The sequence below is a fragment of the Varroa destructor genome, unplaced genomic scaffold, assembly GCF_002443255.2.
Source record: "Varroa destructor unplaced genomic scaffold, Vdes_3.0 BEIS01000001.1, whole genome shotgun sequence".
In the NCBI taxonomy this organism is placed as follows: domain Eukaryota; kingdom Metazoa; phylum Arthropoda; class Arachnida; order Mesostigmata; family Varroidae; genus Varroa; species Varroa destructor.
The window spans coordinates 68,116,618-68,142,094 of record NW_019211454.1 but is presented as its reverse complement, the minus strand read 5'-3'; the positions used below and the strand labels follow the sequence as shown (position 1 = coordinate 68,142,094).

Sequence of the window (25,477 nt, the reverse complement as noted above, 5' to 3'; positions counted from 1 at the left end):
GTCGAAAGTACATTACCGGTTTGCCGACTAAACAGTCTAGGCATTGCGAAGGAAAATCAGGATTAGGTGCCGGGCCTATCACGAAGACAGGCCCACCCCGCATCGCAGTTGCAAATTTCAATTGAACCTGTAACCAAGTAGTATCCAAATGGGCACTGATCACACTAACTCCTGATGTCTCTCTCCTGCTGGCGTCCGAACGAGGCCCATCTAACACAGCGCACACGAGTTTCTTTCTTCATTCCTAACCACATTAGCGTAGCAGACCAAACGATATATTTAGATCTGGATAGCCTCTAAAACTGTGTTAGACGAGCACACGTTAAGCCGCCGTATGTGCATTAATTGTACCACGACGCAGTATCCTCTGAGCTTTCGGTGATAGAGGTTGGTTGGGGATGTTGGGTAAGGGGGGAGGCGAGGGCACTATATCGAGACTAAGATTATTACTATTACTATTACAATGATTCTCCATTATTTAGGTAGATATTTAGGCGTTCTAAATATCCTAGATCCTAATATTTCAGCCTGTCGGTTTTAACGTGGCCCATTTGCATGGCACTGGCGCATTTTCTCCCGACGAAGAACTCTTCCTCTAGTCGATGTTGAACTATATAACTATCTATTGAACGGCGATTGACCATGAAGGTTAACTGAACGCATTGGTTAGAACCCAACGCGTTCGCAACGCATTATCCAAAATACTCGTACCGGTCTCGCGGATCGACCCATGTGGTTTGCCGGTTGACATGGTCGATGAAATAGGTTCTGCCGTCAAGATCCCGGCCAACTTCCCAGCCATTTGGCAGGGGTAGGCTGCGCCGCTTCGGCATCGCACTTCACTGCTCACGTTTCAATACGTCTGCGGCCGCCGCGGGGCCATACGCTCCCACCGCGTCGCCGTCACTACAACAACAACAGTAACTCCAATTGTCTTAGCAGAGCCCCTACACAACACGCACAAACACGCACTAATAACTCTGAAGCAATAGCAGAAGAGGCCGATTCCTTTTAATAGTGCGTTTGCACCGACACTGACTTTGATGAACTATTTTTCCGTCTATATCGGTTGGTCGCATAGGCCAGGCCGCACACGCAGTCGCTTGTGCTGCGATAGCTTGGGAATAAGTAGCAGTACTATACGACGGCCTCTGCGATTCCGAACGCCGAAGCCAAGAGGAAAGCAGTTTCCTTCTTCACGAAATATTGATGGCTGCTATTATTATTTCGTGATTTCTTTTGCACACGCAGCCCGTTGTTCCTTTGCCTGCCGCTGCGGCTATCGCGGTTGTCCGTGGCGAGGCAGGCAGTCATTACAATGCAGCTGCTGCTTCGGCAGCTGTTTTCCTTATTCTCGTACTTTGCGTTTGTTGACGAGAACTCGACCGAGTAGGCGACAAGGATTGCACAACCATCAATGAACCTTAATCCAATGAGTAGCTGCTGATGTAGAACTACTAATAACGCTGTGAAGAGACACAGTTACAACAGTCGGATGAACACTCTATGAAAGGGGACACTCTCTGCTGCCTCGACTGGCGCCGCCGCCGCCGCCGCCGCCACCGCCGTTGCGAGCGCCGCGATTTCCGTCGCGGTCGCTGTTTTGATATCCACCAAATCGTTATGAGAGCAGCTGCAAACTCTTAACTAACTCGCACTGAACTCCTCCGCCCGCTGTGTGCTCCACGACGGCTGACGGCTGGTAGAACCGACACAGCCGGCGACAAGCGGGCGAAGCAACGACTCTGCTTCTAGCTCTACTGCGGCTATACGACCAGCTCGAACAAGAACACAATCACCACTACAACCGCTGTCTAACAACAGCAGCAGCAGCAACAGTCGCCGTCACTATGCCAGCCAACTAGGCAGACGAGGGCGGCAGCAGCAGTAGCAGCAGCAGCCGCATCAGCAGCACCACCATCACCATCCACAGCCCGCTGCTACTAGTGTTGCTGCTGCTGCGATACATCCACTATCGCCAGTACAACACAGCCAGGCAGACAAAGAGACAGCTAAGCAGCAGCAGCAGCAACCAGCTCGACTCAACTGCTGCGACTGCTGGTAGCAAACGACAGCCACAGCAGAAGCAGGAGCGCCATCTTGCATTCCTTTGTCGTGACGTCACTATCAGACCAGCGCTCACTGCCGCAGCAAAAACGCACACCGCACCATACGACATGGAAGACAGCGGGCTCACATGCGAGCGAGATACCAGAGCGCGCTGAGCCGGATTCCCTGATATCCTTCTTTCTCTATTCGGAGACAGCCGTGCGACGCGAGGGCCGCTGGTGAGCAACGTGAGAGCCAGATAGCTGCTAGCTAGAAGCAGCCGTCAGCATTCGCTCTGCTTCCTTCGACTGTTTGCAGCAGCAACGACTGCATACCAAAGGGGAGGAGATTCTCAAGTAATCGTCGTCTTCATCAGCAGAACTATCCTTTCCCTTTGCTGTATTCCCTGACGACGACGGTGATAATGATGGCGACAATCACAGAAGCAGTCGCTCGCAGAGCGAATGCCACAGCATTGGCAGGCAGCTCTTACTGATTAATAGTAGCAAGCAGCACAGCCGTCGCAGGCGATCGCTTCTTAGCCTTTTGTTGTTTCCATTTTTCCTTTATTTAACACGATTAGGTTATTGTCCTGTGAACAAGATCTCGCTTATCGACAACTTGCCCCTCTGAAATTCTAACTTGGATCTGCTGGATGATTATCATTCTCCGTCACACCTAGGAATCGGCATGGCGGCCATACAGGCAGCCGCTAGCCTTGATGATACTTTTCTTTTTTTTTTTTTGGTTTTCTAAATTCCCGACATTTCCTCAATCGTTCATCTTTCATTTTAGCTAGTAATATTTGCCAAAGCTGGGATTTGAACGAGTGTGCCAGCATGCTCGCTAGTTTTGGTTAGTATGGCAACGCGCCTAAACAGATACGAATTATCGACCTCAACGGCGTCGTTTTCTTGTTAGCTTTTTGGATAAAATTAAAGTATCGCAGGCAATAATAATGCTGCCACTGATTGTACCGCTCAAATTCGTTGTAGAATTAGACTGGCGTTAGTCTTCAAGTTCTCCTATTGTTGCCGTTGGCGCTGCTGCTAGATGCTCTTTGGAACCGCGACCTTTTGATGACGGACTCCCATCCTAAACTTCTCAGAAGCACACGCTGATTCCGTAGAAGGGCTACAAAAATATACATGTCTGTCTAGAGCTCAACACAGCCTCTGATCTAGTCGTTCGATGATAAACTTGCCATTTGATCCTAGTCTATTGGAAGCGTAAACTGACAGCAGTCACATTGCAGTAACTGTCATCGAAATACCTTCAAGCGGACTCGTAAATACAGTGTACGAGCTCTGCGGAGAGCAGGCTTTGTGTCCAATCCGTAGAACTAGTAACATTTCTAACTAGAAGGCTGTGAGCAACAGACCTAAAGGCACTTCAGAGAAAATCGTCTGCAGACGGTTCGTCATTATCGCATGAACCAGCTTCTCTCTAACGGGGTATACGAGATGATTTTTAACTCTCAGCGGCGGCAGCAATAGACATTTGAGAGCTCCCTACTCCTCCTTCCCTCCCTCTTTAGACAAAACGGTCCTTCTTTGTTGGCGTTTGTTCGGCCTATTTGTAAGGCAACCGCAAAGACGAGGGAACGTGGAAAAGGCGATTACGAGCCGCGGCGCTAGTAGAGCCGTGGTAGCCGCCACCGCTGCCGCCGCCGCCGCCGCAGACGAACGTTTCGAAGAGATGCTGATGTTCAGTGGTTGAAGGAATGACTCTTCGTTGATTGCCATGAGTCTGGTAGAACGTCTGAAACTACTTGGTGATAAACAACAAAACCGACAATCAAATAACCCCGAAGGTACGCGCGTCGATTGCAACTATTGGGAAACTCTTTATTTGAAAGCCTTATAAATTTCTGTGAAAACCATCCCGAAATAACGGAGACGTCGATGTATTACAAGTAAACGGAGGAAAAGCGTAAACATTTTGTATTCCAAGGTAAATAAATGTTGGTTCATATGGCGTTCAACTTCGAAATCAAGTAGTCTTGGAAAAACAAGCCTGAACTCAGGCCGGTTTTGTCGCAAAGCCTGGCTAAGATTTCTGTTCTGCCTTTTTAGGAAGGAAATAGTTTCTTTTAGCAACACACAGAGGCAATAGCTTTTAAGGTCTCAGCTCCTCAAAAAATGAATTTTTTCGGGCACTACAGGCCCTTTGAGTTATTACCATACATTTGGGAATGTGTGGCTACCATCATCGTAAAGGAGACTTGTTTTGCCCTAGAGTTCAATACGAAAGCGTTTAAAGTTGTTTTATATACTTTTACTTTGCACAATATTTAGACTTTGTTCACAGTTGACGCTCAGCTGTCCTTTCTGTGAAATGTGTTGCAACAACTGCTTTAGCGCTGCTACAAGGATCTGGCAACGAGGCAGACTTAGCACGAACAATCAAGAAGAACCGCTCAGAAAAAAAGCACTGCTATAATCGTTAGCGAATTTTTACTGAAAGATTAAAGTGTGTCTACGCTGAGATTAGAGCCTAACGAACGTGTTACTATTGCACCATGACGGGATATCTTTGCGGAGAACCGGTAACGGACCCGATAAAGTTTCTCAAGGGCCGTCTATTTATACTTAACAATGCCTGTCACATGTATATGTGAATTTAGATGAGCAACAAGTTGAACAACAACGATTTGTGTCAATACCTGCCTTGTTGGTTGGTTGGCTATAATTCACATCGACGTCTCAACTTCCGGTGTTTGTATAAAAAGTGATTATACGAGCTATGGATTTTTGATGTCAAGTCGGGCCCCTTGAAATAATTAGAAATGAAATAATCAAGTTATGAAGAGTTGCAAATAAAGATTCCAACGCTCGGCTCGCAATGGCCCGAGAACTGTTCCAATCCGACAAAAAACGCAGATGGCACGAAAGTGAGAATGAAGAGACTTTGAAACTTCATGTATTACGTACAACGTTCTGCTCGTTAGGATTTCGGCGTAACTGAAAAATTTTAAGTAATATGATTAAGAAAACGCAATGCGTCCGAACATCTACGCGCTACCGTTGCTTTTCGTTCTACGTATTTCAGTAAAGAGCCATGCAGTCCGAGGGAAGAGCTCGCTCATTATCGTTTTAAAATGAAGGTCCTGGTTGATTGAATGAGCTGTTCTTGTGAAGTGAAGCAAAAGAGTCTAAGAAAGGCATACGATACTATTCAGTGATTTTGTAACATCTGAGAAAGATGTTACAGTTAAGTCAGTAAAGGTTAAATAAGACTTGGCCACTCTCGCAAGAAAGTTGTGTGGTCCGCATCGTGTGATTTGCTGTTTCCAAACTAACACAGACACTCTAGCTGCTTTAGTTCGCACGAATTTATTGATTAGCATACTCATTCGAAACAACGACAGCTTGCACGGTAAATAAAAAAAAAAAAATCAAAAGTAATGCCACGCTTGTACTTGACTTTTACGGCCATCGCAATATAGTCCCTCTGCCAGTGACGAGTGTTGCTAGGTTCGAATGTATGCTAGATTATATATATATATATATATATATATATATATATACTTAGGTTCCTGTTAAAATGCCACTCTAGTTTAACGTACTTGCATATTGATACTGCTTTCACTATTTTATTGCACTGAATTGCTAAGGAGGGCATGTCGATGCGCAGAGCCGGAGGCGTCCGTCGTTATTGTCGAAACGCCGTAGACTTTCAGTGTACTGCTCTCCAAGATTGCATCCGTGAGTAGGAGTAGGAAATAGACGCACGAGGGAAAAGCGTTAAGCCACCAAAGAATTGGATTAGTATGTAGCCTGAGTGAAAATCAATTCTGTTAGGAATGTTTTGAAGCGATTGTTGGAATGTTGACTATTTTAACAGTTTGCTAGATATTTATATGGTTAGGTGCCACGGATGCAAGCATGCAGATGCAGCGGAAATCAAAAGGGGATATTTTCTTTCGTAGGACAGCTGAAATGATGGGCCGATGCTGTTTCGGTTACTCGACGGGTTTAGCTTGGCGTGGCGAGCAGTCGTATGCAGCAGCGTTTATGAGAAAGAGATAGAGATGCGTAACGCAAATATATTTATAGCCTTGAACATAGAGGTTGATTGGGTGCCGGAGTAGTACTAAGCAAGGCTTTTACCGATAATAGACTTAGACAATGGCATGTAGCGCACGTAACTGGGACATTCGTTAGCGAGCTCAAATCGGCCAGCGGAAAGGTGCCGAGTTCAATGAATAACAACAACGTGAGTCATAGAAAGCGGTCGGGCCGCACCGCCACACGCTAATGGAATGCAGACTAAGCTGACTCCGTCAGAAGGCTAACTCTGTACAGCTGCAAGCCAAATATGCGATATTTATTATTCAGATAGACTTATAGGCAAATCTTTCGATACGATACTTTATAAAAAAGAAAGCAAATGTCAATTGGCAGTTATTACTCTTAGCTCGTGTGTGCACTTCAAAGAGCTTGCTGATTTTATAAGATAGTGTCAAACACAACTACCCTGTACTGAGCGTGGTCTGCTTGGCAGATGGCGCAACTTATAGTTACGCGTAGTAAAAAAAAAAAAGGTTCAGTATTTCAGGTTTGATATTGTCGCCGTCCGCAAACGCCTGGTGTTACAGTGTTCAGCGGCGACGATCACGTTCTTTCTGATCGTTTCTCGAAGGGTTCTGTTGACTAGGCGGAAGAGAAGAGCGCTATCTATACTCGAGGCAGGAAAAGGGCACGTAGCCAGGTGTGTCTCCTAATTGTCGAACACTGAATGCGTCCACCATGTATGTGTAGGCCTTAATTGGGACAGTGGCCAAGACGAAGCAAAGCAGGCCGTTCTGCCCCCTGCGAAATGTGTGAAGGCTTCTAACAAATAACCGTTCAAAAACAACTTTGATAATTTACGACCTAGTAAACTTGAATCCGCACCACAAACTAGAAGATGATTGCCGTAAACGTATAGAATCTTATACAATTATGAAAATGTTATGGCGTTTATCATGAAGCAAAACGACGTCCAGCAGCATGCCGCAAAATCATAATTACTCATTTTTGTCCAGTTGATTAAAAAGCACATATTCGTTTTACAATATTTGCTGTAATATGCTTCTAAACGACAAGAGTTTATCACGAAAATGATTTTTGAAGATATGAGTCCTTTATGAAATTCAGCGACATTGACATCCTTTTATACTACGTACGATCTGTTCGGTCCCTTTATGATTAAATCTAGCGGTCAGATAAAAATTGACACCGGGCAAATCCAATGTTATCATAAGATTTAGAACGATAAGATTCTATATTTGCAGCCGATTAATAGCTGCCCTAATTAGTATAACTTACTTGGAGGCATGACACATCAGTATCAGATCGTTGATTTCATTTTGTATCGCGGTAAATGCTCTGCTAAACGCAGAATCACTTTACCACACAGGACACTTGTCAATATGCAGGTTGTGAGTAAAGGTACCGACGGAATACCGAATTATCACCCTCACAAATGATTGTTTGCCCGGCTCGGTCAGTTCCGGGTTCCCACCGTGAGTTCGCCCAATTAGCCCCGTTGTATAAACGTTGATGTATTTCGTAGGAACGCTCGATAAAGTTCATGACACTGAGTGATCTACTTCTGAACAATTCAGATTTTTCCTAAATAACCACCGATAAAATCTTGCTTCAAAAATTAAGATCATAACGTGATTTCGATATATCTCAACCGTATCGGCCTCATACATTGATCTAATATTGTGCGATCAATTGCTTGATTATATACACCGCAATATCTAATACTGCTTGACTAAGGATCGTGACGACTTACACACACATATAGCGTCGCTACACTCCTATGGATCTGCCCCAGGCATAGAGTGTCTATTGCCACTCGACGCACCTGGCACGACTCATTTGGCTCCACACTGGTTGTGGCGTTATGACCAAACGTTATGCCATAAGACGTTTCAATGAAACAATCAGACGGCCTACCGCTGAACTATGAACTGCGCGGTGCGCATTATATACGTTCTCTGCATACTTTTTTCTGAATTCGAAAAATAAAAAATGTGCTTTGGGGCACAATCCGGCTTTTTGAAAGTTACCGGAATCCATTGTGGGATTATCGATATTATGTCGACCCACAAATATCTACATATACGAGCTCCATTCACTCTTTCCTATAGGACCCAGCTAGACGTTATCCTTACGCGTGCCATAAATATGAGTCCTTTGCTATTTTTGTAATACGTGCTTGATAACAAGTAACTTGAGCAGTAATTTATGCTGGTGAATTTTCTCTATAGCGATGGAAGTCTTTCTAGATGATGAAGTGGCATTCTGTACACGAATTGTTTCTTTCTATGATGAGTAATATCTATGCCGCGGCTACCTAAAAACTATTCTCAAAACCATGAAATGATGAATTTCCCTATACGAATTATGCCTTGTTTGGATGCATCACATAGTAACTGAAGCATATACGCTTTATTGTCAACTCTCTTAGTTCCAATGCGCTTAACAACACTGCACGCTCACTGCAGGTTACAGCATCAGCGATCTTCAAGGACACGGATTTTCACAAAAGGATTTAGACTCCTATCATAACATTCAGATGCAAAAAATATAATCGACGTGCTTACCGCAGGCTAGATGTGTTATATGAAATAATGAAAAACATTTGAAAACATTTGTGCTCGTTATTTGGCAGATATTGGAATCAGTTTAATGAAGTAAGCTGATATCTTTGTTCGATGGAGTGTCAACAAGACCGGTTATCGTAATTAGGCTATCTATCGTCACTTATTGCTTAAGGAAACGTTGGGCTACGTGTGCATGTGTCAAAGTCTGTAGGAGGGCCACGTTAAAACGCCCGTGTCGAAATTTGCCTCCAGTAGTTTCCCTGAAGCTCCTGGCACATCTCGCTGTCTTCCCTTGCCCTCAAACTAATAGTAAGATTCCGTAATGCTCGCACATTGTTCAATGACGCCTGCGAACGAATCGTTGAAACAATCGATGAAATATGGACTGAATACACTAGCGAAAAAAAAAAGGGTGAGCAGACGACTTAGAACGACGAAAATGGTGCTTAAGAGAGAAGAGAGAGAAATTAATACAGAAGAAGGACAGTATGATCAACTGCATATGCTGTCGTTTTTGTTGTAATTAGAGGTACGATTCTTGTAGCTAATGATGATGTTAGTGATGTTGATAGCGTTCACGGCACGTCCTTCCGGGTATCTCGCGGACCAGATGGGCTTCATCGCTTTTGCAAAGCCTACTTAAGAGGAACTGAGAATATTGGAACTTCAAGCCGCTACTGTCGTGATGCATTCTTCTCCGACCGATACAGGACCCAACCGGGCACAATATGCTTCTCTCTAGGTCTCCCCGCGAGCAATCGAGAGGCCAGTTGATCTCTGCGATAGGCCGATGGATGTGTCGAGTAAAATGCGAAACAATTTGGAGCGTCGGATTCATCTTTGTCGACTCTCATGTATCTTTTTGGTCTCACTTTCTTTGCTCACGCTAACAGGGCAGCTATGGCCGCCTTGCTTCCTACAAGTTCACATCATTCAGTAAGAAACGTTAATCTCATATTTCAAGACGGCGCCATTTAATAACGATGCGACATTTCGCGTCATTTTTTTTTTTTTTGTTTTGAGATGCATCTGTATTCTTAGAAATCTGAGATCGTGTACTTTGATATCATCCTCCAGGCTTTTAACAGGCGAGTGTGTCATGGAAAATTAGAAAATTCGAGTAGTTTACGAATATAAGTTTCGGCAGGATACGAGGTTAAAAAGTGTAAAAAAAAAAAGGTAGAAAAAGTTTCATACTGAACGCCCCAATGTTTACTTAAATAGTTTACGGTTACCGCGTAAGAATATCTACTTCTTTCTTAAAATGATGTCGATAGGACCAGAAGAAGGGGTAGGACAGTGTGATTCAATCAGTACATACGTTTGAAAGGAATTAACAAACGCTGAAGACATATTGATAATTATTGAAACGTACGCTCCGCTATACACCGCTATGTCGTGGCATTTGGTTTAAGCAAAATGCTACTTGAAAAGTCAATCATGGCTATAGGAAGAAAGGTTAGCTATTGACACAAGGCTTAATTCTAAGTCATTACTATATTGTCTCCAAGTATTCGTTGATCCTATTTTTCAACTTTGCTCTATTCCAACGATTTCGCAGCATATTATAAGCATGTAGGTTCTATTCATACTTTTGTATGCATACACAACATGTTATTACTCCACGTAACACTATTCTAGACTAAATAAGACAGAAATAACTCGTTGCTAGCCCTTCTTGTTTTTCGCGCATTCTCTAAATATATAGATAAACAAAAAAAAAAAAGAAAAATAGAAAATATTTTAAAATCCGGCAAAAATTCCTTCGATAAGAGCTTATCTGTATGTCTTATCTTGTCGATTCCTGTTGAGCTAAATAGCGCAGAATGAGGAGCTGATCTTTTGTCTCAAATTGCCTTACCTTATAGAATATATATTGAAACGGATGCAAAAATATATATACTATAATAACGATAAGTGCATCTCTCGTTAATCGTAAATCTTTATTCATTATATTTTGGCTGGCTCGGTCGACTGGTACCAAGCACCATAATAATAGTTTTTAATCAAAACTAATAGCTAATGTTCCTAATAGGGTGACCGGTTTTTGAAACGGAGTGAAATTCTAATAGATAAATGTTTTGCGCATAACCTCAGCCAAAACACCATACGATATAAAAACTTACCTTTTTTGAGCAACTCTATGGATGTTGTAACGTCTGGTAAAACGAACATAAACTGCAGGACACTTTTATCTCTATTTTATTTCGCAACTTCTAGTCGTATACTAACTTTCATTTGTACGATGCAAACGCAGGAACTTCTCTGTCTTGTGTGTCAGAAAGAGAATACTATTAACACCAGGTGTATTATGATTGTTCTAGTTTGAGCAATAACAGTTTTGTTATGCACTAATAACAAACTTGTAGCACAGTACGTAGATGAAGCTTCGTGTCGAAGAAGCTATTACGTTGCAACAAAGGATACTTGATAATGAGATGAAGGAATGGACCTCTCTGCCTTTTGGAGAATATGCGGCAGGCTGGAGGGGCGTAGATTCTTCGACGGTGGCTGGCCGACCATGTGGTTGAAAGGGATTGCACATCTGGCAAGGTATCAGTAGTAGCCCCAAAGGCGAGTCGTGCGACAGTACCTACGTATCTCTGTCTTAATGTCACACGTACTGAAAATTGTGTTTGGAGCAGGCTATTGGTACGTTTTTAAACAACAACGCTTCCTTCCGGACAACAATTTTCTCCTATATACGGTGTTCACTCTGCCGGTAGCCTGACAGAGTGTCAGTTGTATAGCGCTTCTTTGGCGTCTTGCTCTTGGAACGCCACCTTAACGCCGCAATTAACATTAGCTATTGATGAATATAAATTGTGAAGACATTTATTGGCAAGTCACTCACGGTAAATTTATTCGATGAAATAATCGATGAGTCGGATCATGTGAATCAATAACCGAAACCGGACTGAACAAGCAAATAAAAAAAATAATGCCTATAATGCCTATATAAAATAAAATAATGCCTATCTGAAATGGGTGTCAACTGAATGTTTTAGTGTAACACGCGTATACTTTTTTACTCCTTTGGTGCTCATACTCAAAAGATTTCATAAAACTGATCCTGGTGACAAAAAGTGAATACAATAGATGCTGTCGCAATAGTTGGGAATATGCTACAGGAAAATCAAATCGTTGTGGCCAAACGAGGTAGGTTTAGTTGGTAATTACTTATATAATTATACTTTTTTTTTTTGCTATAAACCATTTACTCTGAGCCGCACCGGAAGTAATACGAACAGTAAGAAAAAACATGCTCAAAACCGAACTAGTTCAACCCAAAGACCTTTTTGGCTCATAGGCTTTACCATGAACTAAAACCGCATAGTTTACGCAAGTAGAATAATGGTTTCTAAGTTCTCCTTGTTTACTGCTCCCCGATGAAGATGATTTCGTTGTCTTTTAAGTTGGATGCAATATGGATTGTGCTCCTACAGTTGTACCTTATAAGCGTCGTCTGCTCCGATTAATTAGCTAGTTTCACCTTTCTTTGAAAATAATGTGCGCACTTTTTTATAACTGCTCAAGTCACACTTTCTTTGCAAATGTGCTATTTAAGAAATTGGTGACTTCAACTTATACATTATGTTTAACACAAGCCCGTAGCCAGCGAAATGGTTTTTATCAGACAACGATCTTATAATAGTTCGTGATTTTATGAACGCTGCGCTTGTTAAGTCATGCGAGATGTCCCAGGGCTTTTGCTTACCTGCTCATTTATTAGGTCAGCCGTTTTGTGTCGCGGAATTCACTTTCTATTGCCTTTCGTCGTATTCACCGACGAAACAATCGTGAACGATTGTAGCGTGGTGCATTCTAACAATAATGAGGATATGGGCCGGTCGAGACTCTTCGTGTCGTCATCTTGTTTCATCAAATTCATTCTATTAAACTAAGTACTTATCATCAACAACATAATATTATTATTAGCGTTATTAGTATTATTCTGACATATGTAATTATATGGTATAGTATATTTTATCTATGGAAATTTCCATGGAGGCTAGGGGAGGTTGTAACCTATAGCTTTGCATTTTTCATTGCACACGTCCGTCTCCTTCAATTTTCGAAGCATATAGTAACTCTTTTAGCCGAGATGATTCAAAAATAAGGTGAAGAAATTATAGTGTTATATAGGCAAAAATACAAAGGCAATATTAAATAGGTGCTGATTGTAGAGGACAAACTTTGAGATACGCGTTCTTATAGGCGCGCCAGAAACAACAGTGTCATTTGATAGAAGGCAATAGTTATCTTGAGAGATTAAAAACTACCTACAAACTCGTACTGTTTGACTTCATATGTATTTGCCTGTCCGTTAATTCATCGATAATAAATTAATGAAACTGAAAAACACATCCCTAGTGGTAGATATAGGCTTGTCCTCGGAAGGCGATAATCGCTCTTACAAACCAAATTTAAAGCTGCATACTGTTCAAAAGAAGAGGAAAGTTTTAGACAGGAAGCTTGCAGATATCCACGTTAGGACTAAACTATTTTACGCAGGCAGAAAGAAAAGCTACCATTTTTAATTGGTTAGCTTATTTATTTATATTGTTCTAATCATTGAAGGAAACGAACCAAGGGCATATGGAACAGCCAATAACGTTTTTTATAAGCCAAGCCATGTGTTCCGAGGAGAAACAAATGCGGTCGGAATCACCTGAGCCATCGGACAGGATAAACCCCACCTCGCTGGCCTTAAAAAGATGGATGACCTCGGGCAGTATGAAGATCTTTAACTCAGTAATATTTTTCATTAAACCTATTCAGTTGATCTAAATACGCTACCGATTATAAAAACGCGTTTTGTGTAAAGATTGACTTTAAATTTGCTTAATAGGAAAATCCTTTGATTGAAATCGTCGGATGGTGATGAAAAATGTTTATAGTAACGGAGATTGTTCAAGTTTCTTATCAAACCAGCATGTCATAACAGTTTGCTTGAAATAGCGGTATGTAGCAAGTTTAGTTCTTTTACGTTTTGTTTTTCGCGTACCCTTAGTGCCTCACTTAATGCCTACATATGAAGATCATGTGAATGAAATTATATATGAGACCATTTGAACTATGTAACTTCAAGTTGTGAAACAAGTTCACTGAAGTAAAATATTACATGCAGTTCCGGAATTATTATATTACATGCAGAAATGTATATGTTAAATATTAAGAAATTAAAAAAGTTTTCCAGTTTAATTAAACTAACTCTAAATAGCGTACATCCATGGCATTAAATAATTCGGTCGATGCGTACACGGGATTCCATAACACTGCTTTAGTTTAATGTACTTAATGAGAATTTCGTAGTAATAAGATTTAAAAACTGATTATGATAATAATAACGTATTACACACCCAAGAAATTAGAAGAGATAAAAACGTCAGAACTAACAGCTGCACGTATACGTGCTGCGTGAAGTTTGTATGAGACGCATCTCTGCGAAAAATCTGAGTAAATATGTTTGCGAAGCCTCTTATGATGATTGCTGCTATCAAGTGGTGATAACATAATAGTAAAATAATGAAGGTAGCTGCCAGCCGAAATATCAAATGTTGAAAACCAAACGCAGATTTTTTAATCACAATTGTTTTCTGGATCGTCTATGTTCCGATGTTCTCAGCTAACCCACCGGCTGATAAAAATCAGTTGTTGCAATAAGTAGATATCGTTTGACAATTGATGGGGTAAACGAGTGTAAGTTTCCATCGGATTTTTCATGTTAATTGTTATTTAAATCACTTGTAGAGGCTGTGTCATCCCGAATTGCTCAGCACTAGTTCTCCTATTCACCTTTGACGTAACGTAAGCGTGGAAAACGATCAAAGACACTGAACGCGTCTATACATCTCAGCATGTACTTTGACTTGGACAAATGAAATGAACTTCCGTTGTTAAAATAAGTTAGGACATTTCTTTTTGCCTTTTAAAGGGTTAGTCTGGATACCATGAGGGAAATTAGTATACGTGCAAAGAGTCTCCCGTTTATAGTTCCGTCAAGACATCGTTAATCAGTAATTTTTCATTGAAAATAAGTAAGTCTGTCTTAGTTGATGTTACTAACACGTAGAAGAATCATAATTTGCCGAATTCCTTCGAAAAATCAGTTTACTTAATCTAGAAAAGACCGAAATTAAGATCTATTTTTTGTGTAAGTTTAAAGTAAATTAAAATGTCAATCATTTGAAAGAAAATGCTCCACATGCTACTGTCATAAAACACTAGCTGGCATCTTCGTACACAGTGCACCAACAACTTCTAAAATCGGAATACTTCTGATAGCGGAAACTGGAGATTTGCTAGTAGTCACGTAGTTCACTGATCCGGTATAGCTAAAACGAAAAAACTTTGACGATGGGTTGCGTACGGTCAGGTAAGTAAACTGATCGAAATGGATTAGACGGGTACCAAAGGATGCATCTCTTAAGTGTTCTAAATTGAGCAACTAAATTCTAAACGCAGAAAAAAGCCAACAGGTCTGCCTTCAAAGTAAAGTTGAGCAACTAAACGATGAAAATCAAACTTCTAGCGAAATCATTTTCCAAGATTCAAGACACAAAGCAAAAATCACGCATTAAATATTCCGCAGCAGATCATAACGAAAAGGGGATTTTAGGATACATGAGTCAGAAAGTTGTTTTTTGCGAGGATTATTTCCAAGATGTTTCTGCATCTCTGATAACGATAGAGCCCACTGTAAAATGGCAATAGCATACATTCAATGAATTTATGGTCTGTACCACCCTGTCCAGAGCATTACTGAACTGACCAAAAATTTTACGCAACATCCAAAATATTTTGCTCTGTTAGCGCCGAGGACGGAATTCGTAGCCGCTGCTACAGCAGGCATTCCTTTTTTACGTGACAGAATCTGACATTGATACTAGTACGTGTCATCTTCATTTAATGGTCGAAGATAATTTCGAATCGCTGAACATGGTCATGCTAATCTGAAAAAAAAACCCGCTTTTAAGATTCTGTCGTGAAGCTTGTACATGCTCAACATATTAATTCCACGCCAGCCCATAGCGCAAAATCACTATCTTGTTACACTTACTTACTTCAAGCCATTCATTTGTTGTATAATAACTGTTACACTGTTGCCGTTCTGATGTACAACGATCAGTAGCGAACATAAATATTGATAACAGCAGCGAGAAAAGAATCGAACAGCAGTTGTGACTTGTGGGTAAAAGGATTCAGCAAAGATGGGTAACCGATTACCCAAACAAAAGCAAATAAATGCCTGTTCACAACAAAGAAATTCGGTTCTGTTTTTTTCAACGCGTTGGCGATGAATACGTGTATTCGCATGGGATCCATGGCGCGGTGCAACTGCCAGTGTCTAATATGCTCTATGTAGAGCTAGGTGTACGTACGTCCACCCGTAAACGCGGCATTTCTAATATAACGATATGATCCAATGTTGGCCAATAGATCGTTGGTTACGGCACACAATCCAGGTAAAACTTTGTTCATCCATTTCGTGAGCTCCTAACCGGATACCGAACTCACGAATAGAATCTATTCGTTTTCATTATCCGTTCTCTTCCATGTTAGTGAGAAGATTTCCTAGCTCATCTCCGGTACATCCTGGAGGCACCAGGCCATAACCTGATGCTAACCGTACACGATATATGTACGTCTAATTTAAATAAATATAAGCTGGATTATAAAAGATGGAGTAATGGTAGGTTGACAATACTGACGCAAAAAAATGTTCGCTTTCTAATCCCAAGTAACTTTATGATTGGGACGTCCTTAGGTTGCGATCCTTCGTTCGGGATTAATACTGACCATGGCCGATTTGCGCTCATGTAACCCGTGTATCCCAAGAACCTTAGCCGTGTTTTGAAGATGGTTTAAAGATCGTGTCAATGGCAAAAAGCCGCGAAACTAATTTTCGATGTCCGCAACATGGTATTTTATTTTGGGCATTATAATGATTAAGTAAATAACCGTTAATTCTATATGAACCTTGACTTCGCGCTTTATCCAAAGAAAAGGTGAGTTTAAGCTTAAAATATGGAGTTTCTTCTATAGCAGTCATCTAAGTAAACTGTTGGCTTGCTTGTTAAGCTTTTATACTAAATCTTTTGCTGATGTTATTATTATTATTACTATACAAACCGGATAAGACTATGTCAATTCGTCTAGAAATGGCATTACAGAACGCGATAGCCCACGCATAGTTTGTTTCGCTCGTAACAGCTTTCATTAAAATGAGAAATTCTTGCGTCACTCTTAACGTTACTGTAGACTGAACAGGTAATAATGCCTTAATAATAATGAAAAACGTACCGAACAGATTTTTATAGACAATCTATTCCTGTGCTACATTTATTACATGTGAGCACATTTGCAAAATAGTTTCAACAACTTTAATGCTTCTATTTTTAGCGGAGCTTCTGATTGCGAATGTATCTACATAAAAACGCATAACTAAGCCTCTACTTTCCGCCTACGTTCGACGATATTCTCCCTTTTCTTCTCAACGAACGCAGATATATTAAATCAATTTTGCGAATGGTGAAATATATTCGATACACAATGGTCGAATATATTTCACCATTAAGCTCAACGTCTTACCCAAATCTTTAAGTCATATAATATTCAGTCGAACGTCACAGAAGGCTACTTGGAAGCATTCGAAAGTAAGATGCAATCTAAAAGACTGAAGATCAACATGCGAAATTTATCGCGCTCAATTATAACGAATTTTGCCGTCTGGGACCAGCCCTCAAGGTTACAGCGACTAGTCCACGCTGTCCACGGGAGTTACCGCGAACTACCAGTTGCGCTATCGCCAATTACTAGAGATAGAGACGTGGAAGTGATGCTATTTTCTGTATCATAGGTCGTAGAGACGTATCCAAATATGTTTTCAGCCCAAAAATAACATCTCTATACAACCTTTTTGTTCAATACGAATACTTTTGGCCTTACCCTGGATATCATATATGGACGCGTAAGGAAAGGCAAATGAACAGTAGACGTCGAATAGAGTACTTTGTTGATAGGCGATCCTTCAAATTTTTGCTGCGATATTTTAATAGCTAACTATTGTATTGGGGAGCTAGACGAGACGATCCGAATAAGATTCAGTTTTAGAAACGAAATAGCCTAGAGCGTAATGCATTGGGATTTATGTTAATCAAAGACTAAGTTCAGAACGCAGGGCGACAAATGCGTATATTTTCTACACTTTTAGCCATTCTAGACCCAATTTCTTAGTTAATAACCGCGCCGAACGTCTCTAGCCTGCCTTTCCCGTTCTATACTGTAACCCAAAAATCCGGTTATTAGAGAAGTTCTTTGACGCCCAACAACACATATATGTTCAAAATCGACAACGAGCAGTAAACTATACAATGTTTATCCACAACTAACTAATCAATTATTCAGCTTTCTAACTATTTTTACTTCTCAATTTTGTTTTAGTTCATTTCCTGCTCTCGTTAGACAAAATCAGTCCTGCTATTGAAATGGATAGTGAAATTTGCTTACTTTCACCACGATTGCAATTGCTGTTTTTGCATTCTAGGTGTGCGTATATAACACGTCTTTCTAAGTACCGTTCGATGTAATCCAATTTTGTTTGACGACCTACATAGGGGTTACGTTTAAGGAATCGATGGTCTGATTGCTGGACTTTATGCGATTATAGACTATCCATTGTTATACCTTCAAACGTGTCCTTTCAGTTAATAGATACACAACGCAAGGTCAGTTTTGTTTGATTTAAAATTATCGTTAATGCAGAAAGATTATGAGCGCACCGGGACTGACTCACGCATTTCGAAAATGAGCAAATTGCTAAATGATGTGATGCATTAAATTGTACCTTGCGGTAACCGAGATTTTCGGGTTCAGAATCGTTGGTCCACGAAGTTGCTTTTGTTCCGGACATCTGTGTAAATCCATATCAGATAGGGCGTTTCGATCGACGTACGGCCGTGTACATGTTGTCCTAGCATTAGCAGACAAATATATTAATCGGAGTTTACCGATCTACGACGAAGTGAGCGTGGCCGGCAGATTGGATTTCATTCGAATCTGAAATCTCACATAGACATGGGCAAATTATGAAATATTCATTAATCTTGTCGAATCTTTTCAACGGCTTCTAAGAAAGGCCAACATTTGAAATTGAACATATACGTGCGAGCAAAGATTGCAGCTGAGAAACGTCGGAACCGCACCGTGAAGGCGTATATATATATATATATATATATATATATATATATATATATATATATATACGTTTCTTTCACCATTTCTATGTATTTGCCACATTGTCTTGACTGTAATCCAACATAGCTTAAGAAGCTGATGAGCACTAGATTTTGATTACCTAAAAGATTAGTCGCAGTCATCTTCTGGTCTTATTCACACACATCTCTGGCCTCAAAATTAGTCTGATTATTATATAAGTTATAAGTTACGGTTCAGCCACCTAACACGACAGATCTCTACACCTACTGTCACTTATGGCAAATTTCGATACAATCGTTTCGGTTTATAGATATTATATTTGAGTAGGTTATGCTCGTTACATGAGCAGGTAAGCGAGACAAGAAAACTTAGACCACAGAAAGCTTACTTTTCGATCTAATTCTGTTGGTTGCGGATTGGTTATTTTGCTGCGCGCGCCAACAATATTATCGTAATGTCGCTTTGTTCAAACGTCACCCAGTCCAGTCTGATGTATTGTATTTATTACCGTCTGTCCAAGTCGTCGTCTGCTGCTGCTACCGCCGTCGCCTCTGGCGCATGGAACAGATGCAGCGCGCCAGTGGGGCTGAATGGCTCGATCTGGCAGGGGTTCTTTGTATGTCCACTGGATGAAGAATATCTTCTTTTCAAGAAGGCTTATCATCGTCTCGATCGTTGCCGATCGTCGACTGCCAGTCATTATATGAGAAGTCGCATGTTGGAGGGCCGTGAACGGCGAGGAATTCGCGGAATTCTCAAACCGTTCGAACTTCTTCTGCTGCTGGCGCTTCCTTTGCCGTCGTCGCTGCTGCCACTGGCGGTGCTGGTGCTGCCGCCGCTCGAGGCGATTTTCGTTAAGCGAGTTGTCTTCTCAACATCATCGTTGCGGGCGCTGCTGTCGCTGTGTCTCTGATGGTCTTTCGACTGTTCGTCCCTTCTGGCTTCCCCTCCCGCCGTGTTGTTCTTGGCGTTTTTGATGTTTCTGCATCGACTTCTGATGCTTTCGACGATTATGATTGTAATGATGAGGATGATAATGATGATGATCATGATCTTTTCTTATTTCGTAGCCTTCGTCATTATTTTGTCCCTCCTTTTCTCTTCGTCATGGTATTTCATGACGCTTCTAGCAAGTAGCGACGCTACCAGCGACACCACCGTGTTCGCTGTTGGCTTCGTCGTGGACTGGTCAGGTCTGGTCCGGCCAGCGTGATCTCCCCATAGTCCCGCTTAGTCATTCCTGCTTCAAACGCCTTCTAGCGCCCTCCCCTTTACTCGTTCCACTCATCTCCTTGTTCGTTTCCCGTCGCCCGACCCCTTGTTTTTCCTTCTTTCCTACTGTGGATATCCTTCTTCTTTCTGTTCAAGTTTTCTGTTCAGCAGTCCGTCCTTCGATGCTGCTCATGCTGTAGGAGCTAGCAAAGAATGTTGATCAGTACCTTCGCAATGCCTCAGCGTTTTCTGAGGCCTGACTGACTGACTGACTGACTGCCTGCATGCCTTCCATTCTTTTCGCGGCTTCGATCTATCGATAAGTGTATCGGTACACCTCTTTGCCTGGCCCCGCTGGCTTGGGCCGCTGTTACGATCTTCGATGCATACGCTGCCTCTACTATGTAGAAGTATCCCGAAGTCTGTTCATGACATCCCTGTCCCAGTTGAATGATGGCGATAACAGCTCACGGAAACAAGCTGCACCATTGAAAGTGGATGACCATTCAGAAATGGTGGATCGTGAGGGAATTTCTGCATGGCAACACCAAGTAACATCCGTACAGCAAACAAATAGACCCGTGCGCGCATTTGAAAAACGCAGAGGCAAATCGACAAATAAACTAAATGAAGTATCCGCACTGACTAGCATTTTGTTAGAGGGACGTCACGTAATCGTATCCAGAAACCGCCTCGCGACCGACGACAGATTAGAATCTGTTTGGATCGATTTACAGTGTAGTCCCTATGAGATCTAGTCGCCAAGCATGTCTGTGATAATTATATTCAAAGCTATTTTCGAAACTACCAACATAAACATTATTTTGATGTCATCAATCGTTGACCATCTTACAACGCAAAGAATGTTTATTTCCAACCTTCTGCTACAAAATCCGTCAAAAACCGTTCAAGTAAGCCTTTACTGACTGTTCTTCTTTAATATGCTATCGTAAGGGCAAATTTGTGAAGGACGCTCTCTTAATGAATGAGGTTCACGGAACATTACTTCGTCATTCATTGCCTGGTCGGTTGTTTGGGAATAGAGAAATAGACACAGGACACATTCAACGATTAGTTAAAAGCCGCAAAGACCGGCCGGCCAATTTCGATCGATAAGCAATTATATTACAAGTTGAAAAAGTCAAATGGTACAGAGGTCTGTCTATCAAGGCAAACAAATAGTCATCACAAAATCGGCACTGACAAATTTAATCACATAGCACATGCAGATAACTAATTAACTTCGCCTATTAATTCACAATAGAATTCAACGGCGTGCCGATGAACGCGTCTACGCGCTGTGTTTACGAGAATTCCTTATTTACACAAATGTTTCTTTTTGCGCAAAGGACAGCATTGAAAAAACTCAATCCAACGTCGAGTCAGTAATGAACAGAATAGGTATATCGAGTTCGCGTGCCTAGATTAGAGCTATCGGTAAAGTTTTCCGCGACTCTCTTATTAGAACGATGAACAAACATTGGCAAACCTCTCGTATTACTCAGGTCACCAATATTCCGCTTCACACTTTAGTCAATGTACCTTCTAATTCTAAGACGTATTCTAGGAGGTGACCAAGTGATGGCATTACAATCATTTGCCCCACCTTAAAAACTAGCAATTTTTAAAAAATTTTCCACTTATAGGCTCTTATAATTCGGTTAACAACCATATCGACGCTACTTGGTGTGTGTGTGTGTGTGTGTGTGTGTGCGTAGTACATCTTGCATCAAAAAAGAAAGATATATGTATACATACATGTTTTTCTTTTCCATATTATTAGAAACAGCAGCTACATGGATTCAGTTTATTTCCTATTCAATGACATTTCTAACGGCTAAGAAATCATTTACGTCGCAAGCAAATGCTAGAAAACTTTTAGAGGTGACTTGTTAATAGCTCGATTCGCAAGAACTCATAGGTCAAATTGGGTAGCTTGAGATTTTTGATGTTAACAGACACAGCGTTAACAGTTGTTTGTAGCCCAGAGTTGAAGTTACATCAGACGTTCAATGCGGTGTGTGCCCAATCGCTGGAAAAGGGCAATAATTTGATTTGACGGCAACGTATTGTGGCGAACTTTTGCTGATCGATAGTCGCTTCTTTTGCACCATATTTAGTCGTCAAGTGTTGTAATCCATATTGATTAAGGTTAAAAAGCTATTCTTAGACATTCTGCAAAATGTCTATTCTGCAAGATGTTCGAAAATAACAATAACAACTAACAGATTAGTTAAGAAAATCATCATATAATAATATGATCAACATTATCTAAGGGTTTCACATGTTACTGCAAAATCCGATCGGGACGCCTGTTAATCCGGGTTCATGAATCGCATTTCCTAATCCAGTACACAATCTTACGGCGAGCAGAGACTTCCGGATAATAACCTGTGGATGATGCGCTGTCGTTTCACACTGCGGTAACTGAGACAAAATTAAGTGTACTGAGTGACGAATATACAGATGACTTATGGCTAGACAGGTGTAGCTGTGCTCCCATTACACAATTATAAAAACAGAGGTAAGTGGGGTCGCTGTGGCCAATTTTCGATTGTTAAAGTCCATGAGTCCATCGTTGTTACGATGTTTATGAATGGTCACTGACAACTCGTCTAGCTGAGCCAAAATATAGTCATATATCGTTCTTGTGGTTGATGATGACAATCTCGATAATGCGATTTTTCTTGCGCCCAGCAAAGACGCCTGGCACGTGAAATAACGTGCCGACTATGATAAAACACAATAGTCAAATGATGAAATCAAACCAAACGGAATATCTATATGATCCCTTTAAATGGTGGATAGATATGGATTTGTTGGCAAGAAGAAGAAATGAGTTATCTCACTATCTTTGGTGGCCGACTGCAATTTGTTCGCTGTCCCCTCACCTCAACATTTTGACGATACTGGTAATAGCATAGATGATGACGACGACGACGGTGATGAGACCCAGAGTAGTGGTACTCCGCTGTTTTTCCCTTCAGTTTCTCAGTGTTCTTCAAAAGAATGGTCATCGTCATCAGGAGCAGCAGCGACGGTCGTGAACGTCGTAGTGTCATCAGGGGTTAGCTGCTACCGACGGCGCGTATTGCGTCACCGCTAAATCCATCGTCGGTGTAAACAAACAGACGATTCGACGGATGCTGCACACAGGCACATTTTTACCTCTTATTGCCACCTTCGCAAGGCTATATTTTGTCGGTCGATTGATTAAACTGAACATCATATTTATCCTGTGAGGCATCGCACAGTTCTCCTATCGCCAGTATCGGTCGTTGCCATGCTTCTCTCATTATTATCAGTTTCATTAATGAGATGAATATTGATGCTTGCCCTTGGAACCTTTCCGCTGGTTGGTAAGTAAAGTCTTCAAAAATTTCCTTTGGCTCTTCGAAAGCTATTCCTAATCATTAACGATCTTTGTCAACAATTCTGATATGCTTTCGAATGAAGTAACATCCGATGAGCCACGTTTTTCGTTCAGTGCTTGTAGTTGAAGTAGGCGAATTTAATGAAATGAAGAAAGCGGTAAAGGACCCGATCACGTCCTGCCTGTTAAATTATTTGTGTTACTTTTAATTATGTGCTTTCTATAGGACGTATAATTACATTTATTATCTTTTGTATGATCCGTAAGTAGATGAAGCATTTTCTACGGGGAAACATTGGATTCGCTTTGAGCAGCCCTTCGCCGTAGAGTTCTTGGAAGAACCTGCATTATTCTAAACAGATTGTTCTAATCTAATGCTGGTGCATAACTTACGCATCTTTGATGTCGAGTTGGAAAAAAGAAAGATATGGATTAAGGGCCTTAAAAAGCTGTGTTTAACGCTGCTCAAGTAAAAATCCTGTTTATTAGTACGCTGTCTTTTACGATAAAATAAATGGATTGTTGGACAAAGATTGTTTATTGAAAAAAAAGATTAAAAATTATAAAAATCTGTATATTTTCATGATCACGGTATCATTGATTTTTAAAAATTCGTTAATTATAAAGATTTAATATAATAATAATAATAATAACAAATTCTAAATTTAGATTAAAAGAAATTCGAAGGGTTATCTTTGCGTATCTTGGATTATTTTACAATTTCTCGTGCAACTAGGCAGTCATTATAGGAAAACTTCATAAGTCGTATGTAGAAAAATAGCTAAAAAAATGTTAGATGATTGTACTTTTTCTATCACACAACATTATGCAGCTCTTATAAATACCTTGAAAAGGTAAAATTTACTTCGAGCAACACTGATTCATTTACTAAAATGATAGTTTCGTAATTACTTCGTATTCATTTATATAGATATTCAGAACTTAACATTACAGCGCAGTGTATATATTATACGGGAATACTACCTAATATAAGCATCTAATAGAAATAGATCTATACATCACTAGATTGATTCACTCTGTAGAGACCAAAGGTGTATCGGAAAAATAATAATTTCTTCCAGCTAATTTAAACGACCTACTTCTTTTACCCAACACAGGCGTATACAGTGAATTTGGACGAGTGTAGACAGTTCTAAAAAAGTGAACTGATCACAGACTTAGCCTACTCTAGGATGTAATATATCGTAGGACCACTGATAACTCCCTACTCTAGGATGTAATATATCGTAGGACCACTGATAACTCTAGCGTAGCGTTGACCGTGCATCAAACATTTACCAAACCTAAGAGTCAGAGATTTTTGAGTAGTGGCCATGTGGATCCTTATGGTAGTTCGTTTATGGGATACCAAGATAACAAAAGTTCGGAAGTACACACAAAAAATTAAATTTTCGATCTTTTTAATCCAAACAACATACATACAGTAACAATTCGGACTGCTTTAATTCGGATAATTTTAAGTAATCTACGTTGACTAAAATGTAATTTAAGAGTGAAAATAAGTACGTATAAAGGGAAATATAGCATTATTTAGTATGTTATCAAACCACACGGTCCTTATTAATTTTATCTACTTGCGAATATAAGTAAGTTGCGAATAACTGTGACGTCAAAAATGTAATTGATGCACAGTAATTATACAAGTATATTCTAGTACCAAACTAGACCTCCAAAAACACATTTGAAGCAGGACAAAACTGAAAACTACAATTTTTTATTTTGTCTGTAGTGCTTCGACATATTGTACGAATGAACACATGTCAAAAACGTAGATAAAATACACAGAATCATACACGATTACAGAACCGCCATCCCTTTGTATTTATTTACGTTGTCATGGAGTACTCGTTGAATTTCAAACCTATATAGATCCACAATGCTACTGAAAGTATTACCTTCAAACTTAGCTTGAATACTTCCTTATTGCAAAAAACAATGAATTGTTTGTACTACGCTTGTAATTGTCATTTATTTAGATTAGAACCTTCTCCTGATAATTC

At 40.6% G+C, this 25,477-nt stretch overlaps 3 protein-coding genes across 14 annotated transcripts in view; 1 reads left to right on the top strand and 2 right to left on the bottom strand.

Moving 5' to 3' along the window:
- Positions 1 to 2,254, bottom strand: part of kibra (WW and C2 domain containing protein kibra) — a 35,240-nt gene extending 32,986 nt beyond the window's left edge. The window contains exon 1 of one of the 2 annotated variants that reach the window (XM_022810397.2): positions 712 to 2,254. In XM_022810397.2, the coding sequence (XP_022666132.1) occupies positions 712 to 833 (122 nt within the window). In that variant the 5' untranslated portion in view covers positions 834 to 2,254. Of the gene's footprint in view, positions 1 to 16; positions 678 to 711 lie in introns of those variants that run through there. The other variant, XM_086976574.1, reaches the window with a different exon arrangement.
- A 6,226-nt stretch (positions 2,255 to 8,480) lies between these two features.
- LOC111252484 (uncharacterized) overlaps positions 8,481 to 25,477 on the bottom strand; it is an 18,145-nt gene continuing 1,148 nt past the window's right edge. Inside the window, exons 1-4 of one of the 9 annotated variants that reach the window (XR_015318342.1) lie at positions 22,975 to 23,145; positions 22,475 to 22,510; positions 19,260 to 20,617; positions 16,964 to 18,712 (exon numbers count right to left, since the gene is read on the bottom strand). Coding sequence is in view for 1 of the 9 variants with exons in the window: in XM_086976580.1 (XP_086832706.1) it covers positions 8,872 to 8,997; positions 18,501 to 18,566 (192 nt within the window). In the remaining 8 variants the exon portion in view is untranslated. Of the gene's footprint in view, positions 8,998 to 13,764; positions 15,607 to 16,963; positions 18,720 to 19,259; positions 22,511 to 22,974; positions 23,639 to 25,477 lie in introns of those variants that run through there. The other 8 variants (XM_086976580.1, XR_015318348.1, XR_015318349.1 and 5 more) reach the window with 8 other exon arrangements.
- LOC111252443 (Fanconi anemia group J protein-like) overlaps positions 23,304 to 25,477 on the top strand; it is a 23,750-nt gene continuing 21,576 nt past the window's right edge. For 2 of the 3 annotated variants that reach the window (XM_022810355.2, XM_086976573.1), the window contains exon 1: positions 23,304 to 23,442. Coding sequence is in view for 1 of the 3 variants with exons in the window: in XM_022810347.2 (XP_022666082.1) it covers positions 23,402 to 23,442 (41 nt within the window). In the remaining 2 variants the exon portion in view is untranslated. The remainder of the gene's footprint in view (positions 23,443 to 25,477) is intronic. The other variant, XM_022810347.2, reaches the window with a different exon arrangement.